This window comes from Bos grunniens, chromosome 23 (genome assembly GCF_055505025.1).
Source record: "Bos grunniens cultivar Pamir isolate PY7600 chromosome 23, Bosgru_T2T1.0, whole genome shotgun sequence".
NCBI classification, from domain to species: domain Eukaryota; kingdom Metazoa; phylum Chordata; class Mammalia; order Artiodactyla; family Bovidae; genus Bos; species Bos grunniens.
In genome coordinates, this window is record NC_141187.1 from 8,761,985 (window position 1) to 8,781,330 (window position 19,346).

Genomic DNA, 19,346 nt, shown 5'->3' on the forward strand with positions numbered 1-19,346 from the left:
ACACAGCCCCTCACGTCCAAGAGTAGCCCCAGGGTGCACGCAGGCAGGGGACAGGTTCACGGGATGATTGAGACACGGTATCCAAAAGTCCACGTTCCTTTTTAATACCGACCACCCCCCACCCCAGGAACCAGCTGTCCTCCCCAGGAGGAAGGGGGCTCCCTGCTCCCTCCTCATTCCAGGGACGGGTAATTCCCCACAGGTGGGCGTGGGGAGAGAATGTTTCTCCTGGGTCCGGGAGCCTGACTCAGCGCACGAATCTGTCCAGGGCCGACGGCCGGGCCCCCGTGGGCTTGGCCTTCTCTTGCTTCTGCAGCTGCTGCTCCAGGCTCTGGCGGATTTTGTCCTGGGTAGGGAGAGACAGGTGAGAAGTGGCAGGTGGATGAGGCCAGCGGGGCCAGCAGGAGGGCGTTCCCCTTGGGATGCCCAGCCCGCCCCCGGTGCCCGCTCACCCTGTGCTCCTGGTCCATGACCTTCCTCTTCCTCTTTACCAGACTCGCGGTCGAGCTGCGACCTTTCTGCTTTGGCTTTGGCTGGAAGGGAGTCCTGGCATCGGGATCGTAGCCCTGAGGAAGGGGAGGGAGGTGAAAGCTGCAGCAGCCTCTGAGGCAGGGAGCTGTGCTTCTGAGGATGCAGTGGGGATGGGACGTGGTGGGAAGGGGCACCCAGGCCCTCGGAGCCCCGCTCCGTACCAGCCTCTCTGCCCGTTCCTTCTTTGCCTGCTCCAAAGAGATGACATCGACCTCTGCCAGGGCTCGTGGATCCAGACAGATGAGCTCGGCGGGCACCTGGATGCAACACAGAGGGACGGAGAGGTAAGGATCCACAGGAAGGTGACACCAAAGAGGGACAGAAAGCAGAGGCACTGCTGAAATCCTTTCTTCCTAAGACCCCCCGCCCCAGCCCGCGGGGGCGCAGGCGCATCCTCACCTTCTCTAGCAGCGCCTTCACCTCCCACTCCTGCCGCTGCTTCCGGCTCCTGTATGGGTTACTCTCCAGGCCGTCAAAGTTGGGTTCGGCAGCCCCTGGAGGGAGAGGGGGCACGTGGAACTATAACAGGAACCTGCTCCAGCCTGACAGGAGCCCCCTGCTGTCTCAGGGTCCGGCCCACAAAAGCCTCCATTTCGAGGTCATCGCTTGGAGCCCCAGCCCTGCCTGCTCACCAGGGACCAGCATGCTGGTGATGCCCCCGCTGTGCCCCACTCCCAGCACATCCTCATAGGGGCAGAACTGAAGGCCGTGCACGTGGCCCGAGAGCCGGTGCGTGAGGTAGGGCTGCTCCAGGGAAGGAGGGCTGGCCTTGCCCTGTCCTGCCCAAATGTTGACCACATCGCCCATTCCCGCTGCCAGCAGTCCCCGCTGGGAGAACGCCAGGTGCCCTGCTCCTTGGGGCAGGGTCCGAGCGCTCAGAGGCTGGAACGTCCCTCGCAGGTCGAAGACCTTCAGCTGGTGGTCCAAGCCAGAGGTGGCCATGTGCCTGGGAGTGAGAGAGGGAAGTTAATCACAGCATGAAGCATCAGGTCTGCTGGGAGAGAAGATGACTGATAAGGACGGAACCACTACCACCACCCACCTCTTTTCATTTCCCTTTTACAGAGAGGAAACTGAAGTATTGGGGTGAGTGGTGGAGCTAGAATTCAAGTCAGAGCTGTGTCTTTACTGTCTTTTCTCACCACATGTGAATGAAAGGGAGGATGCATGTGACAATCTACACTCAGGTGTGAGGTCACATCACACAGACAGGCAGCCCAGCAGTCAGCAGAGGGAAAGGCTGATGGCAATGGTCAGGGAGGGCTTTGTGGGACTTGAGCCATTCTAGGTAATAATCAAGAAAGCACAAGAGGATTGCTTCTCAGCCTTTTGGCTAAGATCAAGTGAGGAAAGCACAAGAGGGCTTCCCTGGTGGCTCAGTGCTGGAGAATCTCCCTGCCGATGCAGGAGACAAGGGTTCAGTCCCTGATTTGAGAAGATCCCACATGCCGCGGAGCAGCTGGGCCTGTGCTCTAGAACCTGGGAGTTGAGCCCACATGCCCCAATTACTGAGACCCTCGTGCCCTGAAGCCCATGGTCCGCAAGAGAAACCACCGAATGAGAAGCCTGCTCACCGCAACTAGAGAAAAGCCCACGCAGCAGTGAAGACCCAGCACGGGCAAGGATAAAAATAGAAAGCACAAGGAGCAATTTAAAGATTGTAGCTGAAAACTGAAAAGGTTTAAATGAAACTCACTTTAAAAAAGCGTAAGAAACAGAGACACACAGCAGGTTTAAATAAATGAACATCAGACTGTGGACACAGGAAGATGGAAATGAGTTTGTTTTCCCGGCTGGTGGAATATGGCCAGGCGGGGACAAACTGCAGAGGCTCCTGAAGGTCAGATGGGAGACCGACAGTCCCCAAAGTGGCTCTCTGGCAGTGACAGGCCAAAAGGTGGAGGCTGCATGGACCCGAGAAAACCTTAGAAAGCAAGGAAGTGATGCGCTAGAAGGCCCCTTTCGCTAGAAGGAGGAAGGGCAAGGTTGGTGACCAGATCCTCTGGAGAAAGGGACTTGCCTGGTGGCCCAGTGGTTAAGAATCAGCTTTGTAATGCAGAGGACACAGATTCGATCCTTGGTCTGGGAACTAAGATCCCACATGCCATGGAGCAACCAAGCCTGCTCAGTACAACTAGAAAGGTCCTATGTGATACAGCTAAGACCCTATATAGTTAAATTAAAAAAGAATTGTCAAAAGTCCTCTTAAGGATGTGTGTACCGCATAAGACATTTACTTTCAGAGACTGGAGTTTCTATGGATATTCAAGTTGCTCAGAGATGCTGAAGGGTGGCCAGCCAGGTCAGGGCATGTCTGTTTGGCAGACGCTGAAGACTCACATTTTAACCTTGACTGTGAGCCCAGGAAGAAAACACTAAGGCGCTCCTCTGAGCAGAGACTTGGCCTGTGATGGGACTGATGCAAGACCCAGCTGGATACCTGTCCTGACAAGACAGACAGGGCCCAGCTCCACCCGAGGGAGAGGTCATGAGCACAAACCAGGACTTGCTGAGGGCTCCTGGGACACAGGTCACAGCCTTCACTGGGCCAACAACTCAAGGGCACCCGCTGGCTCCTGCCCCCCACACCCACCTCTGGAAGCCTCTGTGCAGACACCCACCTGGTAGCCAGATGGGCATCCAGACCATGCCACCATCCTACTGAACTTGCAAGAAACAGATCAACTCTGAGGGTCCAGTCCAATCCTAATGCAAGCTTCCAGGAAGCCTGCTGAGGATGACAGCCCGCGGCATCTCTGGAGCCCCTGTGGCCGGTCTGAGGCAGCCCTGAGGAGGACCAGAGCTACACGAGTGGGCCCAAAGTCAAGAACCAGAGCTGTTTGGCATTGGGCTGTTGGCCAAACCTCTGTGAACAACTGACGGAGCCTTGAGCAGAAGCAGCTGACCTAGGCAGCCCAGGGAAGGCCAAGTCCAGCTTGGGTCCAGGGGCCCATAGAAGGCAGAAGGCCCTGGAAGAGGCCCCCACTCTCCTAGATCCAGACTGGCACAGACCTGGAGTAAAGGGGAAGAACCAAACCACCAATCCACAAAGACACAACCAGAGGGCCCCGGGGGCCTGAGCAGTCAGCAGGCTTTCCACAGCCACTGGGCTTCTGCATTCTGACTTCCTGAGCGGTGGTATACGAGGAAGAAAGCCATGTGGGAAGACGTATTCCGATAGGACACCCTAAAAGAAGGAAGAACCAGAGGCTGGAACTCTGAGGTGGCAAGGACTGGAAGCAGCAGACCCTGGAGGGGAAAAGCAGCAAGGGCTTCACAGGTCGTGAGCAGTAACGGGGCGATGCAGCCAAAGCCACCAGCAGGGCCTGGGCTCCCGAGGAGCGCTCAGCCAACAGTGATTCTGCGTCTGCCATGACTGATGGCTGAAGAACACGAAGCTATGGGGACAGCTAGCAAGAAGTCGTGTTCTGGGTGAGGGCAATGTGGCAGAAAGGGAGCAGGCCGGGAGAAGCTGTGGGCGGGGGTGCAGCATCCAGCGACGGACACGGTAACGGTGGGGAGATGGGAGACGACTGAGCAGAGCCTGAGGGTTTCGCCCGGCCCGCCAACTCCTCAGCTGTGGTTGTAAATAAAGTGTAACTGGAACACCCCATCAGGGCAGATTCATCCTTCTACCCCCAGAACCCAGCCTACAGCTGGCACCCAATGAATGCCTGATGGATCAAAGAATTTGAGAAAAACACGTGGGAACTTGTGGGAAAGTCTGCAAGATCCAGACATACATACAATACAAACCAGACAAAACAGCTATGGAAACGCAAATAGTCTCTCAGGAAGGGTGGAAATTCAAAGCAGACTGGCCACCCAAAGCCCCCACAGCACCAGCCAGACCTAAAGAGAACAGTCGTCTTTACGACGATGATGAAACAGCGCTCCCCACCTACCAGGCACCGTGTGCGCCTCTGAATACCTTGACTGGTGTTCACATCTACAACAGCTTCCTAACTGAAGGCCAAGCTTGGCAAACTACGGCCCATGAGTCAACAAAACCAGCCCACCACTTTCTGTAGAGCCTACAAGCTCTACAGAATGGTTTTCACATTTTTAAGTGGTTGGGAAAAACATCAGAAGAAATATATTTCAAGACGTGAAAATTATTTGAAAACTCCAGTGTCAGTGTTCATAAATAAAGTCATGCTGGGACACAGCAATAGAGAGTTCCAGAAAAACATCTCCTTCTGCTTTATTGACTATGCCAAAGCCTTTGAATGTGTGGACCACAACAAACTCTGGAAAATTCTTAAAGAGATGGGAATACCAGACCACCTGACCTGCCTCTTGAGAAATGTGTATCAGGTCAGGAAGCAACAGTTAGAACTGGACATGGAACAACAGACTGGTTCCAAAGAGGAAAAGGAGTTCATCAAGGCTATATATTGTCACCCTGCTTATTTAACTTACGTGCAGAGTACATCATAAGAAATGCTAGGCTGGATGAAGCACAAGCCGGAATCAAGATTGCCAGGAGAAATATCAATAACCTCAGATATGCAGCTATCACCACCCTTATGGCAGAAAGCAAAGAAGAACTAAAGAGCCTCTTGATGAGAGTGAAAAAGTTGGCTTAAAGCTCAACATTCAGAAAACGAAGATCATGGCATCTGGTCCCATCATTTCATGGCAAATAGATGGGGAAACAGTGAGAGACTATTTTCCTGGGCTCCAAAATCACTGCAGATGGTGATTGCAGCCATGAAATTAAAAGACACTTGCTCCTTGGAAGAAAAGTTATGACTAACCTAGACAGCATATTGAAAAGCAGAGACATGACTTTGCCAACAAAGGTCCATCTAGTCAAGGCTATGGTTTTTCCAGTGGTCATGTATGGATGTGAGAGTTGGACTATAAAGAAAGCTGAGTGCTGAAGAATTGATGCTTTTGAAATCTGGTGTTGGAGAAGACCCTTGAGAGTCCCTTGGACTGCAAGGAGATCACACCAGTCCATCCTAAAGGAAATCAGTCCTGAGTATTCACTGGAAGGACTGATGCTGAAGCTGAAATGCCAATACTTTGGCCACCTGCTGCGAAGAAGTGACTCATTGGAAAAGACCCTGATGCTGAGAAAGATTGAAGGCAGGAGGAGAAGGGGACGACAGAGGATGAGATGGTTGGATGACATCACCGACTCAATGGACATGAGTTTTGAGTAAACTCCGGGAGTTGGTGATGGACAGGGAGGCCTGGCCTGCTGCAATCCATGGGGTCGCAAAGAGTCAGACACGAGTGAGCAAATGAACTGAACTGGGACACAGCTACACTCATTTGGTTACTTATTCTGTGGCTGCTTTTTGTGCTAAGGTAGCACAGTATTGTGGTCAAGCAGACACCACATCTTATCTCTCTGCACTGCTGCCCAGAACACTATAATCTCAGTGACACACATCACTTCAGAGCATTTCAAGCACCATCCGTCTTATCATCTATCTGTGTGAAAAGATGTCTGCAAAGATAAAATACTCAAAAGTCAAAGTGTTAGTCACTCAGTTGTATCTGACTTTTTGTGACCTCATGGACTGCAGCCTATTGGGCTCCTCTGTCCATGGAATTCGCCAAGCGAGAATACTAGAGTGGGTAACTATTCTGTTCTCCAAGCGATCTTCCTGACCAAGGGATCAAACCCGGGTCTCCTGCATTGCAGGCAGATTCTTTACCGTCAGAGCCACCAGGGAAGCCCAAAATACCCAAAACCTCTTCACAAATTGGCAGCTGTAGATCAACATTTGCAGTTGAGTTGGATGATTTGGAACACTAACTTTGAACCTCAACTAAACTAAGTGCTATGCTCAAAAACAGGAATTCATGGATTTCCCTGGCAGTACAGGGGTGAGGACTCTATAATTCCAATGCAAGGGGGGGCAGGTTCCATCCCTGGTTGGAAAACTGAAGATCCTGCATGCCACATGGCATGGCAGAAAAACAAACAAAAACAGGAGTCCAATTATTTCCAAGAGTAGACCTATATTACACAAATATTGCATTCAATTCTTTTTCTCATTAATAATTTGGCATCCATTGTTTCTTCTCTTGTTATTTAAGAACCTACATAAAGCACTCAGTTGTGCTCCGTTACCAACAAAGCCTAAAATATTTACTATCGGGCCCCTTAAAGTCTTCTGGCCCTTGAGCAAGATACTCATATCCCCAGTCTCAGGGTGAAGACCATGTACACCGAGGTCACCTAACATGCCTGCCAACATGGTTGGTAAGGGGTAACACCAGGATTTAAGGCCAGCTTGGGTGCAGAGTCTGTGCTCCCAAAGGCGCACTACCTTTGAGGACTTTCTCTCAAGCTGAGACACCACCCCACCGCCCCCGCCCCCAGCCCCAGCACCTCAGGCCCAAACAACTGACTTACATGCCTGTAGAATCTACTGCCACAGCCCGGACTCCACCTCGGTGACAGAGAATCTTTACCAGTGGCTCCTTCATGGCTGGGCTCCATAAAGACACAGTCCCTGTGCACCAGAGAAGAGCAGAAGTTACTAATAGGGTGCTGAGGCAATTAAACCTGCAAAAGAGGGGGATTCGGGGCCAAGAGGTAAGAAAAGAGGGGAACAGAGGGGCAACCTGAAGGGACTCGTTAAGTACAAATACAGACGAAAAGCTGGGGCATTCCCTGATGATCCAGGGGGTGGGACTCAGCTTTCACTGCTGTGGGCCAAGGTTCAATCCCTGGTCAGGGAACCAAGATCATACAAGCCACATGACATGGCCAAAAAGAAAAGCAAGACAGGATGGTGAGGGTTAAAGTTCTGCCAGGCACCAACCATTACTGTGTCCGAGATGGATGACGGCATTGTAAGGGTTCTGAGTCATGACGCTGAGCCGTCCAGCCCGAGCATTCAGAGCTGCCACGATCTTTCCCACTGACACATCCAGGTAGGTCAGAAACCCTGTCTCTGACTGTGAGAGAGAGAGGGAAGGAGACCGGATTGCCCTCTGTCCTCCCCCTACTGGGGCCCCAGGGGAGGGACGGTCTTCTCAGGGCTGCCATCTGGTCCCTGCACTCTGCAGTCACTCACAGCTGTGGCCAGGAGGAAGTGGAAAGGCAGGAACTCAAGTCGGGTGACCCGGTCACAGCGGCGGACGCAATGGAGCTCTATGCCCTGGTTGTCGTAAATGTGAAGCCAGCGGTTCTGGGCAACAGCGAGCAGTGCCTCAGAATGCAGAAACCTGAGAGGGGCGGAGGAGCGGAGCAATGTGAAAGGGAGTCACCAGCTGTCGATTGATCAGTGACGGGCTGTCTCATCCCCACCGGCCGCTGACCAAGGCCACTGACCGGATGTCCCGCACTGCCTCCATGACGTTGATCTCACACATAAGCTTCTTTGTTACCCAGTCGAGGGCAGCCACATGACCCCGGCGTCCTCCAAAAGCCAGGTGTCTGTTGAAGGTGGAGGACAGGCAGGGTGTCAGTTCAAGGCGTGTGTGTAGGGCAGGCGCCCGGACTCAAGGGTCTGTCCCACGCCAGCTCCTCCTCTCCAGGTGAGAGGAGAGATGTTACCACACACGCTTATCACACATGCAAGCAAATAACAAGACCCTCCCCACGTCAACAACCCAGATGTACACTGCTATGGCTGAGATGGACTAGGCTAAAGTCAATGGAATTCAACCTTACCTCCCAGTTCTAGAGTAATTTAGCCTGTAGGGTCCAAACTGCCTCAAGTTCAAGTCAAAATGCTGAAGAAGGGAATAGTGAAAAAAAGAAAAAAGAGAGTTGGTTCCTTTCAGGAATTTTCTAGTCCCCACTCCCGTCTTATTCTGCACCATCAGTCGACCCGCTGGGCCCTTTGCCATTCTCAGGCTCACTTTGGCTGCACTTGCAATGTCCACAGCCTCCACGATGTCAGCCTGGCGAATCTTCGCCGTGTCCTCCCCATCCTCTCCTTCCAGAAACCTGCAAGTGAGTGTGAGCGTTGCATTAAAGCTTCCTAATAAGAAGTGGGTGTCCCAGCATCACAATCAGAAATGAGAGCCCCATAAAGCAGGGGTTGGGGAGGCCCACATCAGGGTCCACTCACCCAGGTTCTTCAGTAAGCAGAAGCTCAGATCGAGCAGCTCTGACACTTGTTTCCTCTTCTTGGGCTTCAGCCACCACAAGTCGGCTTCGCGTCTTGGTCTTCGGATGTGGTAGCTACAACATCGGTGGTGCGGATGGAGTGAGAGAAGGACAAAGGGATGTGGGGGTCACAGGAGAGCCCCGCCTCCATTCAACTCACCCAGACACTCCCTCCTGCAACCGCTCCCCACTCTCCGACTAGTCCTCACCTCCTTGGATTTGTCAATGCGACAGTACTTCTGAACCACCTCCACACTGACGGGGGCGGGACCTGCAAATGGGTCCTGGGCCTGCGGCAGGGAGGAGGCAATTGAGAAACAGGCTCGAGCTGACCCCAACCCCCCGACCCTGAAAGCACAAGACGACTTGCCTCGGCACCCCGGGAGGTCCCAGGCTCACCCCAGATAAGCTCCGCTGAGGCCTCGGACTCTTCAGTTCTCGGGGCTTCTTCGACATCCGAAACTTCTTTGAGGTGTCATTTTTCTTTGGCTTCTGGGGGCGGAGCTCTCGATTCCTCTTCCGCTTACGAGGGGGACCTGGAGAAGCTCCGGCAGCTGTCCCAGTGGTCTCTTGCTCCCAGTATCGCCGTGGTTTCTACCAGCAGAGCAGGATCCCTCGTATTCCGCGGCCCTTCGCCCCGCCCCTCGAACCCCGCAACTAAAAACTTCCCTTCCACCCCAAGGAGATCCCTACCTTCTTCTTGGTCTGCAGTCTGTCCTTCTTGGGTGGGACATTACTGCCCGGCTCGGGGACTGTCTCCATCTAGCCCACTAGAACCACGATCCACGTGCAAACTCCTCTCCACAGTTCCACAGTCGGATGGAAAACTCCCGGAAGTCCTCCGAGACTCATCCAATCAGCGCCGTTCCAGGTCGAAGCCTCCCAGGCGCCATCTTTAATGAGGGCGCGCTCCCCACTGAGGGGCGGGACCAAGGACCCCAGTGAGGCAACTTATGCCCAAGTGATGAAAGATGGGCACTCCGAGGTCAAGACCCAAGCAACCGTGCAGTTTCTTTTCCCATCTCGGTTTCTCCATCTTGCCTTAAATCCTTCCGCGTCTGGTCTTTTTAGCAGAACACCACACATTGACCATGTTAGAACTACATTTCCCGGCGTGCGTCAGATGACAGCTTCCGGTGCCGTCTTTCCCCAGCATTCTCTATTTACTTCCGGGTTCATCAATACTGAAGTGAGAGCTTGAGTCGGGGAGCGGTTCGGTTGAAGAGTTCGGGGTTCTGCCACTCCCTGAGGCCGGGGGTGAGTCGATATCCCGGACGAGGAGAGACTGCAGTGGGTGCCCCGAGGGGCTGCCTCTCAAGAGGGCTGTCACCTCCGCAGGCCAGAAAGGGGAGCCCGGGTACCTTCCAGAGCGAGACCCAGCGCCCCTCTCCTGCTACCCGCAGGCTTTCGTCCCCGCCATGGCTGAGCTAATCCAGAAGAAGCTGCAGGGAGAAGTGGAGAAATATCAACAGCTGCAGAAGGGTAAGGGAGCAGGGTAGGGGTGACCTCGCGGCAATTCCCTCACAACCCAAGTCTACACCCGAATAATGCATTCTGTCCCACCCCCGGCCCCAGCCTGCGGCTCCTTCCCCTTCTCTGTATTCTTCCCATTCCCTGTCCCGCCTGCCCATCCTTGGCTGCTTCCTCAGCTGTACGTTCTCACCAGGATTGTGGTGATCGGGTGGCACATGAGATGTCTCTAAACAAACCTTTTCATCCGCCAGACTTGAGTAAATCCATGTCAGGGAGGCAGAAACTAGAGGCACAACTAACAGAAAATAATATCGTGAAGGAGGTGAGAGACTGAGATTTGTGGGGCGGGGAGGGACCTGTTCTGGAAGTGATTCTGATCATGTTTTTCCCACTCCTCCATCAGGAACTGGCCTTGCTGGATGGATCCAACGTGGTGTTTAAACTTCTGGGGCCCGTGTTGGTCAAACAGGAGCTTGGGGAAGCTCGGGCCACAGTGGGGAAAAGGCTGGACTACATCACAGCTGAGATGTGAGTCTTCCTTCCACCCCACTGTGATGTACCTGATCCGTTGGGATAAAGGTGTTGAGAAACCTTTGTAGAGTCATTCTCCAGAGTAGCCCCCATTTGAGCAGGTCTTTCAACTCCATCCCTTTTCTTCATACTCCCCTTAGAGCTCAAGTTTCTGACCAATCTCCTTGTCTTCAGCACCCTCAAGAGTAAGTCTCACTAACTTCTCCTTATTTGCTTTTTTGCCTTTCCTCAGTAAGCGATATGAATCCCAGCTCCGAGACCTAGAGCAGCAGTCAGAACAACAGAGGGAGACCCTTGCTCAGCTGCAGCAGGAGTTTCAGCGGGCGCAGGCGGCAAAGGCAGGAGCTCCTGGGAAAGCCTGACCCTGTCCTGGGGGGTGGGGGAGGGGAAGGAATGAGGCAGCTCTAGGGTCTATACTGTAGCTAATAAAATGTGAAAATACCTGGCGTGTTCTGACCAGCCACTTCTGTTGTATTATCTCCATCCTTTCCTCTGGTCCCTTCCCCCTCACCCCTACATTGCCTGCATTACTCTCTCAGATCCAAATTCTTGCACTGGAATTTCTGTGTGGCAGAGTAACCCTTCTTTCTTGAGACTAAAATCCGAAATGTCTCAAACCTAATTCTTGCCTGTATATGCAAGCCTTAACTCTCTCTTCTCTTGATTGGAAGCAACCAAGAAAAGGGCATTGACAGTGAGACAATTTGGGGAAAAGTTAAATTGAAAAACTCACAATTCTCTAACCTGCAACCCCAGAATGGAACATGGTAATCCTCTTTTGATGATTTCTTGTCATCTTCAAAATAGCCCTGGCATCTTAGTTCTTTTTAGTCTCTTGTCTTCCTAGACTTTGTTTAAATGTAGCTTAAATGGATTTCAGACCCCAGCACATAATGCATTGTGATATTCTAAGACCTCCAAGTTTGTACGTTGTCCATGAAGGGGTTCTTCCACTTTTTTGTCCTAAAATTGTCTTAGGAATTCAGAGCCAAGCGTGTTTTTCACACTGATCGCTTTAATTGGATACTTGACTTGGGTGTGTAACAACTGAGGAGAAAATGTAAGAGCCAATAAAGGGACCGCGGTGGAGAGGTTGCTGGAGAGGAATAAACCATTCTGAGGAAACTGTTCCCACCAAGCCCCTGCATCCAGCTTTCATGGATAGATTCGGTTGGGCCCCTTTCCCATGGGGTCTGCCTTCAGCCAGCTCCGCACCCCCAGCAGCTAGTGCACAGACTGAGGACAGGAGTCAATCAGGTAGTGTCTGGTTTATTAGTGTTGTCACAGCGACAGGAACCTCCAGAGTAGGAAGAGGAGGCTCCTGCGAGAAACTTTCTCTTGCCATTCCCTTCCCCTGGGACTCAGAGCCTCTAGGCTTTTCCTCTCCTCCTCCTTCCAGGCCTTTCCTTGGCCCTTGGCATGCTAGGATGTGGCCAGGAATCAAAAACAGATCTTTTCCCCAGCACTAGCTGTGTGCTGCATTCATGGCACGTGAGAAGCTATACACAGGTATCCAGCTTAGGCACCAAGATTACCAGTTTCACAGGGCTGAGTCTTGGCTGTCTGGTAAACCAGTGGTGTTTCACTGCCCCAGGGTGGCTGGCCACCCTTCTGGATATTTTCCCTATGTGGCAACTGCCACCACTCAGGATGGCTCCCCACGTTTGGAATGGCCACCATGAATTCTATGAACCAACAAGGCTTCCTCCTCAGAAGAGTGCCCGGGCAATCTTTCTCCCTGTGGCCTTGATCCTGGGAAAGGAACCCCCTCCTCCCTCGCTTGGGGGAGTTCCCGAGGCAGAAGGGCCACTGGTGAGGCCCACTGTAGCACTGGAGGGCCGCCGCCGCCGCTGCCGCAGGAGGAAATCGTGTGAGGCTCCGTCCATAGCGTAGAAGACGTTAGCTGAGGCGGGGATGGTCAGCTCTGAAGGTTCAGAAAAAGGTGTCAAGCACAGTCATTCCCGCACAACCCCTGGGTGTGGCAGCATTCCCACCAGCGGGCGCCACTCTCCTCCCGAGTCTGCCTTCCCTCCCAGCCCCTGACCTCGCTCCCCTGGGAGCAGCTGCACTAGCTCGTACTCCGAAGCTACCGCAGAATCACGATTATTTTTCTTAAGGACACGACTGATGACACTTGGAGCCTTGTCCTGACTTGTCACCTGGCAGGACAGCAGACCAAAAGAGCAGTTAATTGCAATGATGACCTTGGCCTTGCATCATTCCAACCCTAGCCAGTGAGCCCACCCAGAGAAAGCTGCTGCTGCTGCTCAGTTGCCAAGTCGTGTCCAACTCTTTGCGACCCCGTGGACTGTACCCTGTTAGGCTCCTCTGTCCATGGGATTCTCCAGGCAAGAATACTGGACGGGGTTGCCATGGCCTTCACAGAGAAGGCTGCCCTTGTCCACACTTTAGAGTTACCAGGGAAACCCAACATGGCGGCCCCCTGTACCCCACGGGCCAGCCCACATGGCTGCCGGGCTGTTCCCTCCGGGGAAACCACCGTTGGTTCTGAGAATCTCAGAGGACACCCGAAGTTCAAGTGCAGCAGCTAATACAAAGTAACTTTGAAAATAAAACATGGCTGCTAAAACCAAAGGTCAATTAAAACTAAAATCATCCTCCCCTTTGGCTGTTGACACCTAAGACATCATCTCCACCCCCAACCTCCTGACCCACAGCTCTCACCAAGATGCTCTTATAGACACTGCCGTCTTCCCCCAGCTCCATCTGGACTCGGATGATTCGGCAATCAGAGGTCCCTGGCCCAGGCGCCCCTCCCCCACATCCAGGCCCCTTGGAGGCCCCTTCTGCACCCCCACTGAGCGGGGAACCACAGGAGGCTGAGCGGCGGTGACCTCGAGAAGGCCGAGGGGAGGAAGCTGGGGGAGAGAGGTGGCTGGGGTCAGCTGGACTCTGCAGGGCTGGGGTGCTTTCCAGGGCGGAGTCCAGAGATGAGACAGACGGCCACTTCATGTGCTGGGGACCAACCAGACAGAACTGGCATGAAGGCAGGAAAGCCAAGGGAGAAAGACGCACAAAGTCAGGGTCTGTGCAGAGACCAGAGGCTCAGGAGTGGAGCTCACCTGGGCCAGCCGGGTCAGCAGTGGGGCGGGGGTTCCAGGCACCTCCTCTGCTCCCACACTGGGCCGATCCCAGGAGACGAGGGGGGTGGGACCCCCAACAGAACCCAGCACCCTGGAATGGCAGGAGATTGGGAGGATCAGAAGAAGAAGGACAAGTCCCCAAGAGACTGCCCTCCAACCACTGACTCCCTCACTCTGTCCACTGCGAGATGACCAGTGTTGGCCGAAGCACCCGCGGGGCAGGTGGGTCACTGCTCCCAGGCGTCTCCACCTCACACGACACGCGATGGCTGGGGAGGGGGCAATGGGCAGAAGTCAGGACATGACACACTGACCCCCACATTCAGCCTGTGCCCTGGAGTCCCAACCGCACCCAGCCAGTCACCTCTGCGCCTCTGTCAGTGGCCGGAGCCCCTGTAGCCACCGCTGGATATCGGGGTCAGGTCGGAGGTCATAGCCACGACATTCGTTCTGGAGCCGCCGCAGCTCAGAAAGGACAGCAAACTCCTAGGAAGGAGCCCACAGACTGCAGGAGGCCCAATCCAGGGAGCTCTGACTTCGCCCTCCTCTCCCTTTCCTGGGATGGGGCTACAGATGGCTGGCATATGGCCAAGCACTCTCCTCACCTTCCTCCGCTTGTCAAAATTGATGTATCCATTCTGCAAGGAGAAGGGGGTGGGGTGAGGGTCCCAACCCTGCCACAGAGAGCATATCCCCTCTCCCCACACTGGCCTCTGTGACTCCTCTGGCCCCCCGCTTCTCCCCCTCTTACCCATCACACCCTCAGCCCACTACCTTGCCCTTTACATTGAACATCACAGGTAGAAACTGTGGCCAATTTACAGAGAAGAAAACTAGAGATCAGAAAAGGAACTTGCCCAAGATCCCAGCTTTGGTTTATTTATCAAACGTTGTGTACGTATGCTTGCACCTCAGGCGTGCTCTGAGCACTCGCCAACATTAATTCATCCAACCCTCATAAGAAAGGCTTGATGTAGATGCTGTCACTAGTCTCCCACTTACAGCTCACTGAGGCACAAGAAGGTTAAGCACATTTGCCAAAATAACAGAGTCCTGGCCCTTACTGCTTCTGCCTTGCAGCCCCCTCTGGAAAAAGGTGGCCTGTCAGACCCTGAGGTCTCTTCATTCCATCACCATAATACACACACACACACACACACACTACTGACCTCCAGCTCATCCTTAGAGGCTGCGTCCAACATTACGAGGTCTTTTAAGAAGGTGCCAAGGTATGGGACCACACCCTGAGGTCAGAAGTCAGAGGGTCAGTCACCCCTGCCACTAATCCCAGGGATCCCCCTCCCTCTGCACTTTCCTAACCCATTGCCCCAGAACAAGTTTAATTCTCCTCCCCCTGCTGTGCCCCCTTCCCAACCCTAGCGCTTCCACCCCCAGTGGTCACTCACCCCACCCCGGGAGGCAGACCTCGGGGACTTCTTGGAATTTGGCTCCAGAGAGGGCTGCAGCTTCACCTCCTGACGGTGACAGAACAAGGTGACATGGGGGATGGGGGTGGGGGGAGATGGCAGGAATGCCAGGGAATGGGGCCTCACCTGCAGGAGGAGCTCCCGGCTCTGGGAATAGTTATCCTCCTCAGAGAAAATCTGGCAGAGGCTGGAGAAGACTCTGAGGCTGTCCCTGGGGGGTGGGGGGCAGCGGCCTTGAGGAGGGGCCTAGCTCAGCTCCCGACTCCGAGCCCTGACTCCCCTCCAGGGCCCTGTCCTCCCCACCTGGTTGCTTCCCCCCAGGCTGCCCGAAGCCTGTGGATGGGGCTGGATTGCAGGGCTGATACCACAGCATACACTGAAGAGAAATTTCGGAGCAGACGGCACTCCTGTAGGGTCACAGACAGAGATCACAGCTTTCGGACGGACCTCTTTCCACACCTTGATCCCCAACAGGGCCAAGTCTCTCTCGTACCTCTGCCACGCGGATCCACTTCTCCAAGAGCCGGGCCCTCTGGGGAGGACGAAGTGGCCGTACGGTCACATCTCCAAGCCCTTCTCCAGTTGAGGTAGCCCCCAGGACAGAGCTGACCACTGCCCCTGCCACCTTGTTGAACTGTGTGACAGTCGCCCGGACAGATGGGCAGAGGTGAGAATGTCCTGGCCGGTCTCTGTGACCCCACAGGCCCCCCAGGCACTGAGAGGGGACCAGATTGAGAAACAGCTCCTGCAGGGCAGAGGTAAGAGGTTAAAGTTCATAGTCAAGTGAGGTCAACCTTCCAATGTCAGGGGTGTGAGGATCTCATGTGGCCAAGGAACCAGAGGGGCATAGGGTTTGAAGGGCAACAATCAAGGGGAAATGGGGAAAGGTCAAAACTGGGTGGACAGAGGAGGCTGGGAGCTGGACCAGGAAGGACTGGAAGCCAGGTAAGGATGTGGAGTTAGGGACAGGTTAGTAAGGGGGCAGGGGTCATGGGGTCAGAGGTCAGGGTCTCACCGCATCTAGCAGGGTCAGCTGTTCGGCCAAGTGGTCAGCGAGGTACACCAGGACATCCGTGGGGTCAGCAGGGGGATCGCCGGGGAGGGCCAAGGGCTTAGGAAGTTCGGGGGTCTGGGGGTCCACCAGGGACCGGAGGTTGCGGATGAGGTCAGCGCCGCCCCCCACAATACCCTCCCCTGCTGCATACCCTGTCCGAAGAAAGAAGCTCTCAAGCCGGTCAAGCTGACCCTTGACCTCAGAGCCAAAATCCTCAGGGTGAGAGGCCAGCCAGGTTGACAGTACAGAGATGGCTACCCTGGGAGAAGGGGAATTCACCGGGGATTAGGTGTCAGGCGGCTGCTTGGCCGGAGAAAACTGTGAAGTCAGACTCAGGGGTCACTTACCCTTTTGTCCTCTCTAGCTCATCAGCAGGATGAGATTCAAGAGCTTCCAGCCTGGGGAAGGGAAGAGATTCTATGTGTCCATGTTTTCCAAAACCCTAGCGGTTTTGACTATTTGGGTGGGATGTCTGGCTTTAGAAAGTCAAGACATGTCAATGACCCTTGGTCCTTTAGTAGCCTGACCTGTCAACCATAAGCCCTAGCAGGGCAGGCGTGGAGGTGAAGGCCCGGTGAGTGGCCAAGAAGGCTGCTGTGAAGGTCATGTCAGCCCCTGATGTACGGGCGTCCAGCAGGTGTCTGACCAGGGCCTCCAGGGTGCCAGCTCGGAGTTTCCGGGAGGAACGCAGAGGAGGCCTTGGGGCCTGGGGGAGACAGAGCACCAGCCACTGACCCTTTTTTCAACTCTCCCTCGCTAGATCTCTGGGAGAAATCCCAGACCTAGGAGATGATTCAGCCTCATTGTATTAGGATTCAGAGAGAGCAAATGACTCGAACTAAGTCACACAGCTGAGTCCAGTCTCCAAACCTCCAACCTAGTATTCTGGCCAGAAAGTCAGTGGGAGGCAGGGGAACTGGGAGGTGGTAGGTCAGAGGTGAGACATCAAAGTTATAATCTCACCAAGGAATCAAGAGGCTGATACTGGCGACTTGTGACTGTAAAGGTAGCACCATCCTCCTCCTCCTCCCAGACAGACACAGGGGCCTGGAGGAGCAAGAAGGGGAGGTCAGATGGTTCCACACCCCACCCCACTGCCCAAGCCTCACCCCCAAGCCCTGCTCCTCCCTCTGTGCCCCTCACCTGTTGCGGAGGGGGACAGTACCAGCGAGTACGAGGGGTTGGGGGTGCTGGTGACCCCAGGTCTTCCCCACTGGGGCCCAGACAGCCCCCCCCAAGCCGCCTCAGGGCCCGGTGGAGTCTAAAGGGTTGCAGTGGGGAGTTGGATGGAATGCAGGAACCCTGAGCCTGGTGACCGCTGCAGCCCCTTCCCCCCAGAGCTGAACCCTTGAACAGCCAAGAATCCAGGTGCAAAGGTAGGAGGAGGGGGAAGCAAGAGAGGCAGAAAGCCTGAGGCAGCGATCTAGAGAAGCTGAAACCTCAGTCACAGGCACAACCGCATGCTCCGCCCTCCCCCGCAGGAACTAGCCAAGCCCAAAGAGTAAGTCCCCTTAGCCCCCTTTCTCCGGGTCCCTCCTCAGCTCTGGAGACCCCCCTCAGGGCGGCGGCGCCGCCGATCCCAATACAGGAAGGAGAAGGGGAAGTGGGGATGGTGTGTGTGTGTGTGTGTGTGTGTGTGTGTGTGTGTGTTGGGGGGGGGGCGGTGGTTTAGACTCACAGAGTCATGTGACCCCGGCCGCTCCCCCAACCGATCCCGAAAAACCAGCCCTGCTAGTCACCCAGTCAGTCCTCACCCAGACTCTGGATAAGAGTGTCCAAAACCTCGGGGCCCCAAATCCAACTTTCGGCCCTTCTTAAGGCCCGAATCCTACTCCTGCCACTAGCCCCGGAGAGAAGCAGGTGACCACCAGCCACTCGGCCCGGGACCGCCCTCAACGGTCCGAGAGCCTCGGCTCCCCACCTCCGCCCAGCCCCAGGCGGCGGAGCGGAGCGGGGAGGGGTCACGAAATAGAAGGGTTCCCTCCCCAATCCCGAAGTCGGAGGAGCGGGTTACTGTGGAAACAAACCCCTCCCCGCCAAACAGACACCCGGAGGGAGACAGGGACCTAGACTCCACGCCCGGAGGGACGGGCCACTCGGGCACGGGCGGAGAGGGCTAGGGACCCGCAGGCCAGCCAGCCACACGCGCCGTGCGCGAACGGGGCAGGCTCCTGAGTGTCTGTGCCGCACAGAACCTCGGAAACGCCGGGGCTCCCCGCTGGGGGACACGGGCCGACTCCAGCGAGAGGCGCAGCAAGGGCTGAGGCAGGAAGAGACGCAGGGACACAGACTCGCAGCGGGGAGAGTCTCCGGGACACATGCCGCCCGCGCCTCACCTCGTCGTCGTCGTCGTCGTCTTCCTCCTCCTGCCCCCCGCCCCCGCCCCGGCCACTGGGGCCCCCACCCTCTTCGGGGTCTCGACTCCGGAAGCTGCTCAGCACGACTCCCCCAGGGGGGCTCGTGTCCCACAGCAGCCGCAGGGGCCGCGGGAGCATGGCCGGCTGAAGGAGTCAGCGGGGTCGGGCCATGGGGGCGCCTGAGGAGAGACAGGAGCGGGGAGGCGGGGGTCAGGGGTGCGCGGGGCCCCAGAAGGTGGGCTCCAGGTAGTCGCCGGGAAGCCCCGCGGGGAGGTGGGGCGGGGGGCAACGCTGCAGGGGCACACAGGGCCTGGCGTTGTGTGGACCGGGGGTCAGGAGCACGGGCTCGGGCGGGGTTACGGGGGGCTCCGGCTCTGACCTGCTCAGGACGGGTGGGGGCAGCGCGGCTCCCGAGTTGCCGTTCCCGTCGGTCTCCGGCCCCGGATCACGTCCCCGGACCGAGCCCGTCCCCGGCTTTTCCGCACCCCCTTGTACGCCCCCCCCAACCCCCCGCCCCGCCAGACTCCCGGGCCCTCCCGCCCTTTCCGCTCCCCCCCGACGTCCTCCCGCCCCGAGAGCAGGAGCCAAAAGGGAAGGAAGTGAGGACAGGAGCCACGGCCGCGGACTTAGAGGAGCGCCGGACGCTTGGGGGCTGGGACCCAGGAGCCCGGGTCTCCAGCCCGACTGTGCTCGGGGAGCCTGGAGCCCACGTTGCTCTGCGCTGAGTGGGGACAGGGATTCCCGTTTCCAGCCCCCGGGGAAGGGCGAGAGCCGAATCTAACATCC

At 55.7% G+C, this 19,346-nt stretch overlaps 3 protein-coding genes across 16 annotated transcripts; 1 reads left to right on the forward strand and 2 right to left on the reverse strand.

Moving 5' to 3' along the window:
- Window positions 1–80: 80 nt before the first annotated feature.
- On the reverse strand, window positions 81–9,435 carry WDR46 (WD repeat domain 46). 3 transcript variants are annotated; one of them, XR_015152974.1, is made up of 15 exons: window positions 9,308–9,435; window positions 9,014–9,208; window positions 8,824–8,904; window positions 8,577–8,689; window positions 8,365–8,452; window positions 8,174–8,235; window positions 7,832–7,936; window positions 7,575–7,725; window positions 7,320–7,455; window positions 6,908–7,007; window positions 1,164–3,718; window positions 931–1,025; window positions 693–788; window positions 453–566; window positions 81–346 (listed from the first exon to the last, which is right to left on the reverse strand). XR_015152974.1 is itself a non-coding variant. In XM_086371136.1 (15 exons), exons 1-15 carry the CDS (start codon window positions 9,374–9,376, stop codon window positions 248–250), a joined length of 1,818 nt encoding a protein of 605 aa, XP_086227262.1. In that variant the 5' UTR covers window positions 9,377–9,435; the 3' UTR covers window positions 81–247. The 3 variants fall into 3 exon arrangements, 2 of the variants coding, with proteins under 2 accessions (XP_086227262.1, XP_086227263.1); XM_086371136.1 differs by having other exon boundaries at window positions 1,164–1,477; XM_086371137.1 differs by having other exon boundaries at window positions 1,164–1,477; window positions 8,775–8,904.
- Window positions 9,436–9,779: 344 nt separating this feature from the next.
- On the forward strand, window positions 9,780–11,081 carry PFDN6 (prefoldin subunit 6). Of its 2 annotated transcripts, none has more exons than XM_086371143.1 (5): window positions 9,780–9,871; window positions 9,953–10,096; window positions 10,339–10,409; window positions 10,491–10,615; window positions 10,851–11,081. In XM_086371143.1, the coding sequence occupies exons 2-5, from the start codon at window positions 10,033–10,035 to the stop codon at window positions 10,978–10,980; spliced, it is 390 nt and encodes a 129-aa protein (XP_086227269.1). In that variant the 5' UTR covers window positions 9,780–9,871; window positions 9,953–10,032; the 3' UTR covers window positions 10,981–11,081. The 2 variants fall into 2 exon arrangements, with proteins under 2 accessions (XP_086227269.1, XP_086227268.1); XM_086371142.1 differs by having other exon boundaries at window positions 10,018–10,096.
- A 786-nt stretch (window positions 11,082–11,867) lies between these two features.
- Window positions 11,868–19,055, reverse strand: RGL2 (ral guanine nucleotide dissociation stimulator like 2). 11 transcript variants are annotated; one of them, XM_086371116.1, is made up of 18 exons: window positions 18,940–19,055; window positions 18,540–18,739; window positions 17,167–17,250; window positions 16,731–16,909; window positions 16,551–16,601; window positions 16,165–16,462; window positions 15,643–15,894; window positions 15,453–15,556; window positions 15,276–15,360; window positions 15,129–15,197; window positions 14,892–14,966; window positions 14,328–14,360; window positions 14,087–14,208; window positions 13,896–13,991; window positions 13,702–13,813; window positions 13,304–13,594; window positions 12,663–12,777; window positions 11,868–12,542 (listed from the first exon to the last, which is right to left on the reverse strand). In XM_086371116.1, exons 2-18 carry the CDS (start codon window positions 18,696–18,698, stop codon window positions 12,328–12,330), a joined length of 2,340 nt encoding a protein of 779 aa, XP_086227242.1. In that variant the 5' UTR covers window positions 18,699–18,739; window positions 18,940–19,055; the 3' UTR covers window positions 11,868–12,327. The 11 variants fall into 11 exon arrangements, with proteins under 11 accessions (XP_086227242.1, XP_086227241.1, XP_086227246.1 ...); XM_086371115.1 differs by having other exon boundaries at window positions 18,399–18,739; XM_086371120.1 differs by having other exon boundaries at window positions 18,270–18,739.
- Between the last annotated feature and the right edge of the window lie 291 nt (window positions 19,056–19,346).